At 38.4% G+C, this 14,494-nt stretch overlaps 1 protein-coding gene across 1 annotated transcript in view; it reads right to left on the bottom strand.

Annotated features, from left to right (window-relative positions):
- SPEF2 (sperm flagellar 2) overlaps positions 1-14,494 on the bottom strand; it is a 142,323-nt gene that overhangs the window by 61,996 nt on the left and 65,833 nt on the right. The window contains exons 17-21 of the mRNA XM_054584011.1: positions 12,906-13,014; positions 11,699-11,856; positions 8,609-8,776; positions 5,170-5,244; positions 2,081-2,229 (exon numbers count right to left, since the gene is read on the bottom strand). Coding sequence (XP_054439986.1) covers positions 2,081-2,229; positions 5,170-5,244; positions 8,609-8,776; positions 11,699-11,856; positions 12,906-13,014 — 659 coding nt within the window. The remainder of the gene's footprint in view (positions 1-2,080; positions 2,230-5,169; positions 5,245-8,608; positions 8,777-11,698; positions 11,857-12,905; positions 13,015-14,494) is intronic.

The following is a 14,494-nucleotide window of genomic DNA, read 5'->3' as shown; positions in this document are numbered from 1 at the left end:
GAGAAGACTAAGCATGATAAGAAATTGGTAGGCAAAGCAGATATTCTCCAAAGCTTCAGGACTGGAAAGCAAAGGCTTCTCACTTTGACTTCTTCCTTGGTTCTCTTTGCACCTTCCCTTGTGGCTGGCACAGGAAGAGGGACTAAGGCCCCTCTGAACTTGGCTTCTGACTACCTGAGCCAGGAGTGGGAAAAATCTCTTTCTTTTTCTCCCCTGCTCCCACTATATCTATTGAAGTAAGTAGACCTGGAGTCCTTTGCGGGCCTGGAACTAGTGCTACCAGATAAAATATAAGATGCTCAGTTAAGCTTGTGGATTATCTGAAATTCAAGTTTAACTGGGCATCTCTTTCCTCTTCCTTTCAGGTAAGTTCTGCGACTTGTGTGAGAAGCTTAGAGTGGGAAAAGGACTAGAGTGGATCATGTGGCCTGCTTTGTTTTCCATGCTCTTGGATTCTTCTGGCTGTAGCAAAGGTGCTTTTGACATGGTTCTGCTCAGGTAACTATAAATCTGTCTTGCACATCTCGTTGTCCTTCTGGACCAACTCTTATCCTTCATTCTTCACCCTGCTCAGCGCCCTGGAAAACCAGCTTATGAGAACTACTTAAGGCAACACCCTTGCCCTCTACCTTCTTGACAAGAGATGACAGAGCAGGAAAAACAGGAGGTCTGGGATCTAGGTCCCTGCTCCTTTCTGCTGTGTCACTGTGTGTGGGTGGCTGCATCCTTCTGCTGAAGGTCACGCTCCTGTCAGATGGCCCCCTACATGCAGAGGTCCTCTTGAGAGTCCTCCCCTTCTCAGCCTAAGGGCTGCCAGGGCTCCCAAGTGTCCCTATTCCAGAGATAATAATCTAATCCTTGTAGGTTTCCTTACTTTCTGGATGCATACATGTAAGAAGTCCTTTTTCAGCTCTCCTTAATTTATGGTCTGTTTCCTGACAGAATCTTGATTGCCAGATCTGTGTGGCAGCTGGTGCCATGTCTTAGTGTTAATGTTAATTTTTCTGCTCCTGTCCTCTGTTTCTCTCTTGTCCTCTAAGATTTTATTTCTCAAGGGCTTTATGGTTTGGAGTTCAAGACTGGATTTCAATATTTGTGTCCCTCGCTCTCTATCCCTGCCAAATAATGTCATTTAAGTTTTATCTCCTTCCCAACCACCATTTCGATATTCTGCTCTTATGGCAGTTTTTAAATATATTTATTTCTAAAAGCAGCTTCTGTTTGACTTTGTGATATCAGTTATACATATTCCATAATTATATAATTTCATGTTCTCGTCTTCACATACTTTCTGTTGACATTTCTCCTTCAATGTACCTTAATTAAAGAGTTTATGAGTTGACTGGGGAGAGAAGACGTTTCCCTGGGAAACCTCAATAGTAATTGCAACACTACAACCACTGCGATTCTCAACTGGGTCTCAAATGCCTGGCACGGATGGTCAGCTAAAGGAAAGGCCTTTCTGTGTTATCTTCCTAAGATGGCTTATCCATCAAGGCAACCAGATGAGTTTACGTGGCCACTGGGCTTTGCAGCTGTCAGAGAACAAAGAACTGAATGGAGCCTCCAGGACTCTCCTGGGGCATCATCTTGCCTTATCCTAGTATGCTCGTTTCAAGTTCTCAGGCCAGGCAACTTCCTGTTCTTTTATGAGTTTAGTTAGCTTCCAAACGTTCCACTTATTTCTGAAAGTCAGAGGTTAAACTTCACTTGAGAGCATTATGATGTGAGCAGGAGAACATGGAGGGAGGGCTACAGTTTGCTGGGTGAGTGTTCTAGGGAAGTCACTTTTCCAGGAAACTGCTTCTCTGCTTGTGCTTGGGAAGAACATTGGTCCTCACATTTGTTCCCCCCATTTCAGCACACAACAGGACTTCAAAGCATGACTCAGAAACTTGAGGGAGTGGAGAAAGGAAAAGATGTGGTTTAATGAGTAGTCTCAAAAAATCACTCCGGCTTTTTGATGAATATATGTGTGTATGTATAAGAAAGGCCTCTGGATGCTGCAAATAATGGTGTGACTCTTATTATAAACAGTAGAAAGAATAGGTTTTACTAACTTGAATCTAAACTGCCATACCTCAGGAATTGGTTCATTCACATAGACCCATTCTTCGGACCCTGGCTTAGGTGGTGGTGGCACTGCTGGGGTAGGCGACACAACTGTGGATTCAGCAGGGGATTTCTTTCCTGGTATTTTCCCTCCTGATGATTTTCCTTTAGGAGAACCTTAAACATGTATATGAAGTCATTCTATTACAAGTAGATGAACAGGACCAGATTCTGGCAGACAGACGACTTTATGTTTGCCTTGGACTTCAGGCAATTCCTTAATTATTTTTTAAGCAACTTTGTGCAGCATGATCTAATCAAAAACCTCATTCTTTACAGCTCAGAAATGAACCAATAATACCAATAACAGTTATGTAAAAGCAATCCAACTTCTCATATTCATTTGGCTATAAAAAGCAACTTGATATTTTATTTTCATCTCTGTCCTTGCTTCCACAATGAACGTACGGCTCTTACAAAGTTTAGAGTCTAGAGACAGGTGTATTTCATTTCCTGCTGCATAAACTGGCAAATTAAACTCTTCGCACCGAATGAGAAAGAGGGCAGCTATAACAGGAGCTGTGCTTGGTGTTCCTTGAAGCCCAGGGGAGGAGCAGGGAGGAAGGAGGTCATTGCAGGAGTTAGCTGGAGCTGGGGAGGGTTGGGAGAGGAGAAGAAGAGGTAGTGTAGCTCCTGAATATTCCCATATTCCCTGCATGAGACACAGGGCTTCTGAGTGAAAGACTATTTTTTGCTACAGTCAGAAAGTATAGATGAAGGTAATTGTTGTGTTGTTAGCCTGGCTGAATTAAGGCAGTAAAGAGAGAGAAGGAAAGGAGAGGGGAGGACACAGGAGGGGAGAAAAGGGAAAGAGAGAGGAAGAGGAGAAAAGAAGAAAGAAGATGCAAAAGAGGCCTAATTTTCAGTTCAGCATCAAGAGGGCAATCTAGACCACTTAAGGGGCACCCCGATCGTCTAGGAGCCTTTGTGACTGACCAAAGTACCCTCATTCAGGAAGAGCCAACATTTCCGTAAAGGATCAAGGCTGTTCAGAGTTTAGAAATTTATTCCATTTGAATTCTACTTCAGATTCATTATTGAGATTTTAGATGCAGTTTATAGATGCCTGAAGAATTGGGAGCATGATCTTTCCCCAAAATATATTTATTTGATGTTATTTAGGAAGTAACTATATCTTCTACTTTCATACTAGTTAAAAATATGTGGATTATACATAGAGGGGAAATTGGCAATTGTATCTTGTGGATAGCTTAGGTGACTTGTACTTATGTATTTAAAAAGAGTATCCATTATTCACAGGTCTAAAACTGTGTCTAGAATTTTTTTTTAATTTAGGAAAATTTAAGAAAATCTTTGTTCAGTCAATAACCAAGATTTTCATCTATTTTTTTTTCTGTTGATGATTTTTCATCCTTTGACCTGACTCTCTAGTGAAGTAAAAGTAATAATGTTATGGCCACCCAAAACAAATTTTTCTAAGCAGAACTGTGTAATTATAAATGAGACTGGAACAAGGTTTTTTTTTGTCACCCATTTCAAATATTATTAGACACAATAAAATTTCAGTAAAATTAAAGCAAAAGATTTTGTAAGCCCTTGGGATAACTTATATTGAGCTAACTAGGTTATCCTAGTGTATATATTTTGCTGGTTGAACCTGAATTTGCTCATTGTGTTTGGAGACTATATATTTTTAACTAAGAATGTTCTTAGAGCATGTGCACTATTATGTTTAACTTGATGATTTAGTACCTGATATACACAGGTATATTTAATTCCTACTTTTGATGATTCTATGATGCTCCTTCATTTGATTTTGTTGATCACAACAAGAAAGCAATGGATGAATAATTTAAATGTAAAAATTATTCCCCTGTTACTATAAACAGGTGAAAAGTGAGCATAAATTATAACCCTTAACATTTGAGCTACATTAACTTACCAAAAGGCTCTAGTTATTTAAGCCTATCAAGTCATATAATCAGAAGGGTAAGATTCTCTTAGAGACTCATGGTTATGTATCTTTAAATGCTGAAAATAAAGGTTGCTTTTTAGCACATCATTTTGTAAATGTTGCACACTTTTGGAAGGCAACTACCTTGGCAATTTGTAATGACTGTTAAACAAAGGTACACTCTTCCTGACAACCTATTTGAATGTACCCTGGAAAAATGTCAACCGTCTGTATCCATAACTCCTGTTAAATCTCTAACTAATTGGTTGCTATAGCAGCTTCGACATAAATCTAATATGCTTTTAGAGGCTGGTATTTTATTCTACCAACTGTCAATTACTTTAAAAATATATTCCCCTTATTTCGCAGAAATAGTTAAATAAAATAAAATAAAACAAAACAAAATATAAATGAAATTAGGGTCAAGAAAAATACAACTAAAAGTAGAATGTCAAAGCCGAGAGAGGAATTAGAAGGCAGATGCTGAGATCTAGGTCCTTGCACAGATATTAAATCTGAGCCACTAATTTGGCTCTAAACTTTTAGACAGAAAAAACAGAAAAAAAGGAATGCTATTACTTAGCTAATCTAACCACTTAGAGGAAGAAAGATTTTCCTGTCCCTTGATTCTAAATGAAATTTCTCACCTGGGGTTTCATATAGGAATCACTGAATGATGTAGTGGGCATACTATCCTTTTAGAAAATGTAATACCAGATTATTAGGTATAATGAAACTTTCACCTCCACTGCAATATGTCATAAAGATAGTTGATGATTTTATACCAAAGTGCTTATCAATGAAAGCAATTCCATGGGGACCAAGATATATGGTTCAGTATGTAGCTTTCTGATGGCATAGTTTAGCCAAGGATAATGTCTATAATATCTTTGATGAGTAGATATTCCGTATATTAGATATTCTCTAAATTATTTCTAACAAGCATCACTTTTTTCAGCAGGACTTTTGCCAAGAGCCAGGCTGCAGAAACACTGAGGTTACATTCTTTGGCAGGGGCTTATGATTTACAAATGCCTAAGAGATGTATTTGGTGTATCTTACTATACAAATCTAGCTCTTTCACTGAGACAGTTAGAAAATGCAGAAGTATATTTAATTCCATCTACCTTTATCTGCTGCGCCTTTTCTTTTGAGTGAAGTATCACCTTTCTTCCCTTTTCCTTCCTGAAGAGATTCTTGCCTACCACGTTGGGGTTCTAAACAAAATTCAATACATAAATATCATTGATTGTTTTGTTCAACAGTCTGACCTATGTGGTTTATAAGCAATCCAATGTTATTTCTCACAGATAAACAGTTATGTTTGTGGACAGCATTAAATAGCCCAGGCCTTTACTGTGAGTTAAAATTCATCTGAAGACAGACAATGGATTGAAACTTCTTAAATGACAGCCTTATCAGCATTATTCTATTCTATCACACAAGTTTAGTCCTAATATTAACACCAACTTTTTGTAGTGGATTTGATTGTGAATTTTTCATTGCAACATAGATGCAAAGTTTTAGGTTAGTCACAAATCCATTTGAAGCATATGGCTCTATTTAGATTTATTTCAACCGAATGATCTTATACGATTCAACTGGATCTGTGATAAGAATGATGCCGAAACCACTTAAAGAGTTAAATAACCATGTTGTTTTGATACGGCACATCCTTGAACTTCTCTTAAACCACACATTCGGGTGCCTTGTGATTTTTGCATTTCCATTTTGTATTGACTGTAACTTGCAATGCAAAGAGTTGATTCAATATATTTATCTTGGATTCCTTAGAATCTATTTTAAAACCATGTGGGAAGGGCAAAAAAAAATGGGAAACTAATGATCTGGAGGTCAATAAGATGTCTCAAATAGTAAATCAGCTCCTTAAAAAAATTCACTACATCTTGCATTATTCACTAAACAAATTCAATCATTTTTTCCCTTTCTCCTGAGCTACAGTTTTTTTTTTCTTCAGTGGAAGAATGACTATATGGGGCAATTTAAACACCTATGATAGAGAAACCCCATTTGAACCTATTTTTTTTTGTATTTAGAAGTGATAGTTACAAGAATGCATAAATGCATAATACATGTCACACTTAAACATCTCAGATCCCAAAACCAAGATTCCATAGAAATAAGGCCAGTGAAAAACATGGATAATGAGTAACCTTGAAACTTTGTTAACTTCTATAAAATAGTTGACCATCAAACTCATTAATAAATACATAAGTAAATATCCAAGGTTTTGAATTCATTGCTTTTAAAGAAATAGTAATATTAGTAATAATAACAAAAGTCTATATAAGCGACTAGTTCCTTTAATAACAATACTCTGAGTAACCAACTATTTAACCAGCTCTAAACTTAAGCTCAACGCAACAGAGAAAAGAAGGTAAAAATAGAGATACCTCACACATTGAACTTATAAAGTATTGTGGGCAAGTCTAATTTCTGCTGGGGGCAACATGACTCTGCCCATTTTCTTTTTATCAGTTCTAAAATATATTCTGAGATCTCAAAAAATATTCTTAAATAGTATGGGTAGTACTATTAATTTTATCACATTAAATTTTTTTGTTTTAAATTAAATTCTGACATTTGGTAATAGATTCGATAATAAACTCTTTAATAGATCAAAACTGAAGTTTTCCAATTGAATGCCAAGTGCATTTGAAGCACATATAAAGTGCAGAACCACATTCAATGTGAAACTATATTTGGACAAAATCACTTAGCACTCAGTATACTAGGCCTGCTTCCTTACCCCATTTCCACCTTGATTTTTAAGTAAATAATTCCTCCCTTCACCTCAGCTTCTAAAGGAGGTTGCAATTGGGTTTTTAAGTTGGGCATGTTCAGAGACCTCAGGTTTTTGGTTCTGAAATGCTCTCTTTTGAAAAATTTGTAAATAATATATATATATAAAAACCTGCTGGAAATTTCCCTCCTAAAATTGCTTCACCAAACCTCCCTGAGCTATAAGGGCAGCGAGACCTGTTCTATTTCCCCATCAATGCCCCAAAGCCCCAAGAGCTCCTTCCGACAGGCGTTATTGTTGGAAGGCAGTAGTAGTTTGGCCCCTGAAGATCAACCCTTCCATACATTTTTAAAGATTGGGCACTCACCCTGTCCTTGGTGGAAAAAAGAGACAGATACAACCATTCTTTGAAGTAACAGTAGCTTTATTATTCCTCCAGTGCACAGTTTTCAAGAATACAGTTTTAAATCCACAAGAAAACTTCAGCAATGTAAAGACTGAACTGTGTTATAACCAGAAACTCCAGAGATTGGTTGGAGGGCATGGCCCAGGTGCATGGGTCCTTCTGTCTGTGAACAGGCTGTGGGAGAAGCAGAGAGAGAGCCGCGGCCACAGGCTCAAGGCCTGTCCACACTGGGCAACCGTAGGCTCTCTGTCCTCCCAGTTCTATAAGGCATTGGAATGACTTCCATTTTTCCTCCAGATCTCTGAACTGTTTCTTTTTTTTTTTAAACTCCTAGTGAGGTAGTGGGAAAGGGTGGTATATTTAATTCATGGCTTTCTATTTGACTGTTCATATGATAAAAAATTTTTTAGAGTTTGTGTATTTTGCCTTTAGTTAAGCCTCGTTTGGTTGGAATACAATGATTTTTAATAGACCATAACATATTACTAAAATGTTCAAATTTATTTGTTTAATATCAAACAGTTTAATTTACAAATGTTCAGACCTATCTCAAAACTCCATGAAGCAGGAATATGATGGGGTTTAGAAATAGAGTCATGACACACTGTGAAGACTATACCTTGGTAGCCTTGGGTAGCTCTACAGCTGGCCACTTAAAAAGCTGTAACAAGCAACTACAGACACATTTGTTTTGTATACACAGGACCAATGTGATAATCTGCCAACACCATGCATTTCCACAAGTAAACACTTTACTTTCATCATTATTTGCATTGTCTATCACATACCTCAATGGTCCTTAGGGGTTTAGAATCTGGAAAAAGAACTTAAGCTACGCAATATTCTCTACACCAGCTCTTAATCCATATGTATTATATATTATAAATACATAAGTTTACTGAAATGACAGGTACTTGTTTCTATCCTTTTATAATCGCATTGCACTGAAGGTTAATTGTACATAAATTCTATTCTCTAATGAATAGTGTTGATTTGTTCCCTTATTCTTGTGGACAACTGCTTATGCTAATTCTCATGTTCATTTTCGTAAGAGGTTCTCAACTCTACGTAAAACTCTGCAGGTCAGCACACCGTCTGGCCTCTTGATCTGATCTAAGGTCCTCCTGGTTATTCTCTGTGACTTTTCCCCTCTCATTTGTGGACTTAAACTAAGCAGGGGTGTGAGGACTTCATCGTCCCCCTATGTAGTGAAGTGCCTGGGCTTTGCGACAATCAGCTACCAAGGGCTTTTCCACTGCCATCTGAGCGGATAGCTTGGTTTCATATGACTGGAGTTGCTCAAAGTCTGAATCTAGGTCCTGGTTAAAGGACTGGTCCTGTAATTTGTAACTCTTTTCTAAGTGAAAACAAGAACCTGGCAAACAGGATGATAAACGATTCTGTCAGTCACCTGATGGTGGTTTTCCTTTGGCAGGAGTTTTTGAATGCTCATGCGGAGGATGGGTTTCCTTCCCTTTTTCTGGTTCAGGAGGAGGAGGCGGAGGAGGAGGCAATGCTGCAGCCTCAGCCAGGGAAACTTCTTTTCTCTCAGCTTCCTTTTCTTCTAATTTCTTTTTAACTTCAAAAGGATGACAAGAATGGACTTTTATTAGGGACTCCAGACAGCTACTCTTTCACTTGAGCTATGATCAACCTTCTAAATTATAAATTGTCCTTCCTGATGTATGGCTAAGTTCATGTTGGGGTTCTCCCTTAAATTATCCAGTCTTTAAGGTTTTCATCCTCTCTGCTTGGTAAGAACTCCCTTCTCCCTTGCTTCTGAAGGCACTGGCGGTGAGGGTGGGGATGGGGATGGGATGGGGACTGTGTGTGGCTTGTTAAGGGGGTGTCAAATATAAAAGCAACAATCTAAAAATAGGTAATGTAGAGGAATAGAAACAAAGGATTATTTCAAAATTTCTAGTGGGAAAACAAGGTAAAAACTGTAACGAGAAGATGAAGAGTATTTGATAGAAGAGGTGAGGATGGGGTGGAAATGCAAGGGGAACAAGAGTAGATACACATGAAAGAATAGATACAAAGCATTTAGAATAATACTTGGTACTCAGTGAAGTTTTAGCAATTCACTCATTCATTCATTCATTCATTCATTCACGTGACAACTATTTATTGAACCTAAATTGTGCCTGGAAAGAAAGGAAGGTCTCTAACAATAAGGTAAAACTAGCACCACCACCACTAATACTATCACTACTGCTGCTAGTACCACTACCACTACAAACAACACCAGGCACAGCGCTGGCTGCTGAAGATACAACAGTAAATCAAGACGGGAAAAGTCGCTGCCTTGTGAAGCGTTCATTCCAGCGCTGAGAGGCAAACCAGGAGCCTGGTGAAGAACCTGACTTAAGAGGTTGGAAGGTGATCCGTGGCAAGGAGAAGATAGTAGAACAGAGCACAGACAGGGATCAGGAAGGGATGGTGCTTAAGGTTTAAATAGAGTGCTGAGCGGGGTGGGCCCCCAGAGGGTGGCCTGGGGCCTGGAGCGGCTGGGCAGGGCCAGGGCCGGCCTGTGTTTCTCCAGCCTCCTGTTGCTGGGAAGGCCCCCTGGCTCCCAGGATTCCAGCCCGCCCTGTCCAGCCCACCGCCGCGGCTCCCCCTGGCCCATGGGCCCTCCGTGCTGGGAATGGCCGCAGCACCGCTGGCTGAGCTGCGGGCAATGCCATTTCTTCGCATGGCTATTTCTTTGCATACACACTCCCTCCACCCTACATTCTTTGCAATTCAGCCAGCGAGGGGGCTTCATTCCAGTCGATGTTTATGCAAAGTGGAAATCGACTTTTTTTTCTGATTATAAAGTAATATGTGATTATTGTTTGGGGGGAGAATTAATAAATTATTCTTTAATTAGCCATCTCCGGTAGTCTTTTTAAAAACACAGCTTCCAGCCCCTTGCAGACACACTTTCTCCCTTCTTAAAGATTTTTGTTTTTCTTCTGCACTTAAAGTATTTTCCACAAATGTCCACTGACGGATAAACAAAATGTGGTGTATACTTACAATGAACAATTACTGTTTAAAAAAAAAAAATCAAACAATGTAGACAAATAAGTAGAATGGGAAGTGGCCTGATTTGCCCTTTACTTTCCCTGACCATCGACACTTTATATGCTGCCAGGTTCTTTTCTGTGCATATTTAACACATAGACACACTTTTAAAATAAAAAATGAGACTACTTTATATACAACCTGCCTTTTCCTATTTAACAGTATATTATGGTCACATTTTTTTTCACCTCAGAATATATAGGAAAGCACCACATCCTTTTATTTTTAACAGAGTACTAAGTAAATGGTTAGTATATTAATAATAAAATGTTTATTAATTTAATTAACTGATTGGACTGTAAATCTTAAATAAGTGGCAGTTTAGTCTCTTGAGGTAGTCAGTGATTAGAACATAAAATCTTTAGGAGACTGGTGAAGTGCGTCTGATTCTACCCTGTAGATGTTTGAAGCTCTAGCTTTGAATCAGTTGGCTTTTGCCTCCCAGCCAAGACTCCCAGATTGCTGTGGGAGGTTTGTTCCTCCTCTCGGGCTAATTTCTGATTGGCAAGTACCATGTTGAGTCTCTTCAGTAATATTGATATATGCATCGGTTTGGCTTTGTCTGAAGGCTTCGCGTGGGTGTTTCTGGGAAGCAGACTTTACGGTGGAGGAGCTCGCCTTCCTAAGTGCAAGGCCCTTGTGACTGTGGCTTACACATGTGTGCTATTTTGGTATCAGTTAACTGATATGTTAACGGTAGTTAGGTCACAGATCTAGGGTCTGGAGGCAGCTTGCTCTGAAGGACATTTTAGAATGCTTGTGACATTAACCAAGAAACTGCAGTTGCCAACATAATTAGGAGCAACTGATTAAAGGGAAGCATTTCCAAAATCATTTCTCAAGGGGAAAATTACTATTAAAGCTTGCCATTGGAAGTGCAGGAGCCTCACATCCCTTTCAATAATAAAGTCTAATAATACTATGGAAAGTTGATGGGAAATTGTTATTGGTTAGATGAAGGACGACCGAGGTCCAGATGGTTTGATTTGGGTTATATAGATCTCAGAAGCAAGCATATAAGTGAGTAGTTAATAATCAATAAACTCATACCAATACAGGAAGATTGGGGGAAATAAACTGCCTAGTGTTTCCATCCCAAAAGGAGAAATCACTCACTGCTCCCTTATAAGGCTGCGGTTGACAGCTTGAAATCTCTATCCTTCTCTATAACATCCTTCATTCTAACTCAGCTATTTTTTTGCTCATATGAAAACCATGTTTCAGCTAGATGACCTCTTTTGATTGAAGCAAGGAAAGGAAAATCTTTTATTTAGAAACATTTGTGGCAGAAAACTAAAATTAGAGTTAGAAGACATTTGTAGATAGTACAAATAGAAGAGAGAACTTTGTGATCACACTTTCATTTCCTCTTCAATTCATTAACCCACACATTTTGCTTATATAAGCTCAAAATTATAAAAAATATAGTTACCTTTGTTCTCTTTTTTTACTATTTCATTCATAAATATTTCCTTTACTTTTTGGCATAAAGACTCTTTATCTACTTCAGCATTGATTTTTATCAAAATATTTCCTGGTTCCAAAAACCATTGCTGCAATAAAGGCCAGTTGTCCATGAAACCTAGAATTCTACAAAATCAAAATATTATATAAATATTACATACTGAATAAAATATTTGAATAACATTAAGCATTAATTCCTCGACATGCATAATGAAAGAATAAGCTGCCCATATAATTAAACCTGAAAGACCAACTTTAAGAACTCTACAGGCAATGGAAGAATATTCATTTCAAAGTAGAAATTATTTAATGACATCAAGCCATATTTTTGAGGTACATGAAACAGTAAACAAGGACTTGAAAATGAAATAATTTCAGAAGTGCTTTCGTGGTAGTTCAGCTTGCTAAGTGAAAATCTAAGGAAACATCCCCTGCACTCACAGTAGAAGGACCAAGTGCACGTTTGGTGGCAGCTGCAGCCTGAGCTGCCTACATCCTCTACTCTTTTCTTTGGGGTAGACACTGAGGGAAGAGAACTTTGAGTGAGAGGAGATGGGTCAGACTTAATTCCTTTATATAAGTCAAATATATTCTTGGAATGGTTCTTGAAGCTTTCTTGTCTTTCCTGAGAGACGAGAGGCTTAATGTCCCTCAAATTACTTGTCCCTGTGAATCGTTGTATTTTTAGACTTCTCAAGGTTTCATAAAATTGTCTAAATTTTCTTTTCACATGAACAAATTGCACCAAAAGAATAGTTTCTTTTTTTTTTTTTAAAGCTTAATTGCTTTTTAGCAAAACAGGAGTAGTTTTAGAACTACACTCTGTAGTCTGATGCCCAGCTCTTCAAATTTCATGATCTCCATTGGCATTTGCTGAAGAGGGACTGAATTAGGGGCTGAATTAGGTTCCATACAATGAACTTGTACGTTCACATAGCCACAGAGGGAAGTGCTGCCTGGCTGAATCCTTTCCTCCCGGGTTCGGGCGACTAGCACTCTGACTCAGAAAGCAAGCACATGAATATTTCATTCAGCATCAAAGCTGCTTAGTTTTTTTACCTGTAAAAGACTGCATGCTAGGAAATACGGCTTTTTCCTAGACCTGATGGTCCCAAAGTGACTAATTGTCAGTCTGTTCAAAGAACTTGAAGCAGGACATTGAATTTTAAACTCACCTATGCTGTATTTGGTGTCTTAAATTCTGGTCATCATCTGTATCTTCATTCTCAGCAGCTACGCGTTGATTGATATCTTCATGAAGTGTTCTAGTTGGAAATGCTTTAGCTATGACATGAAAATTATTTAATTAGATAATTTGCAAAACCAGTTAAAGTTGCAGTAGCATTGTTAAAATGTACTGATACAAGAAATTCAAATAGATATATGGTCCTGCCTTTGGTCCAAAAGGAGTTAAAATGTTTAATAAAATGTTGAACAAGTGTAGTTTTGAGATCAGAATTTAAATTTTCCTTGGAAATTGAAGAAAAAGTAAAGTACAACATTAAAGAGGAGTTGTGGTTTCAATGGGGAGGGCCTTGGGATTAACTATGAAGAGATGAGGATGACAAAGGATGGGTCATCATGAATAACGAGCTAGGAAACAATTAGAAAATCCCCACCATGATGTAAAAATTAAGAATGAAGTAATGTGGATATAAAGTCAAATATTCATAAAATTATTAATAAATTATTCATTAATATATTGTGTGTATTACAACACAATAATTTCTCTTCCTTTCTAGGCTTTACGGTCTTTCCCTTTAGGATAAATATAAAGGAACAGACCACAAGAGACCAAATATAATAACAAAAACAATCTCAACAGCTCTGATTGAGTCCTATTCAGGATTAATAATATAAAGTCCAGAATACTCGTGAATTTAGAATAAATGGAAAACCATAGAGGGGGAAAAAGGTTTGAATCAGATTTTTAAAAAATTAGAATGACCAGGTCAATGCAAGAGAACACTGAAGAGTGAATAAAGTAATAGTGTTCAAGAAAATGAAGATCCATCACAAGATACAGCAATTATTTGCCTTCCATTTACTGTTCAAGGCAGAAAAAGAAGAAATGGGTCTAGAACACAGAATAATGCTTGTAGGTTACTTACTAAACTCAAAGATTACTGGCACCAGCAATGCGTGACTGAAGAAAACTGTGGGGGCTTTTCTCAGGTGAGGCTCTCATGCCCCATCTCACGGCCACTCTCTCGTGTTTGTCAGGGACTTCAGCACAGGGGTGCGCGTTCCTCTCTCCCGAGCCCCACCCGTCCCCGGCCCCTTGCCCTACCCTCTGCTCCCAGCACTCACTGCCATGGCCCCATCCTGGATTTTGTGGTCACCTTGAATGGCTCCATCTCTGCTGTCTTAGTGACTTGTACGCCTATTACCTGTCCCACACCGCCCTATAGCCGACGAATCTCTCCAACACCAGCCAGCCTCTAAACATCGTTTTCCCCCAAATTACCAGCGTTATCCTGACTTCACTTTATTTTCTAGCAAACCAGAAATGCTTGGTTGAACACTTCAGCTTCTCTCCCTCATCTAATAACTTCAATTTTTGTGTCTCTTAGCTATACCAGCCTTAGACAACTTTCATCTGTTTCCCAGGCTTATACTAATACAGGTAGACATTTTTGAAGAAAAATACACAACCCTGTGACTTGTAACCACACTAATTCCCTGGCTTAAAAATCACTGTTGGTGGGAATGCAGACTGGTTCAGCCACTATGGAAAGCAGTGTGGAATTTCCTCAAAAAGCTG

The sequence above is a fragment of the Pteronotus mesoamericanus genome, unplaced genomic scaffold (assembly GCF_021234165.1).
Source record: "Pteronotus mesoamericanus isolate MK-2021 breed Mesoamerican mustached bat unplaced genomic scaffold, CSHL_Meso_final contig_75, whole genome shotgun sequence".
Classification (NCBI taxonomy): Eukaryota; Metazoa; Chordata; class Mammalia; order Chiroptera; family Mormoopidae; genus Pteronotus; species Pteronotus mesoamericanus.
This window is presented reverse-complemented; position numbering and strand designations above follow the sequence as displayed.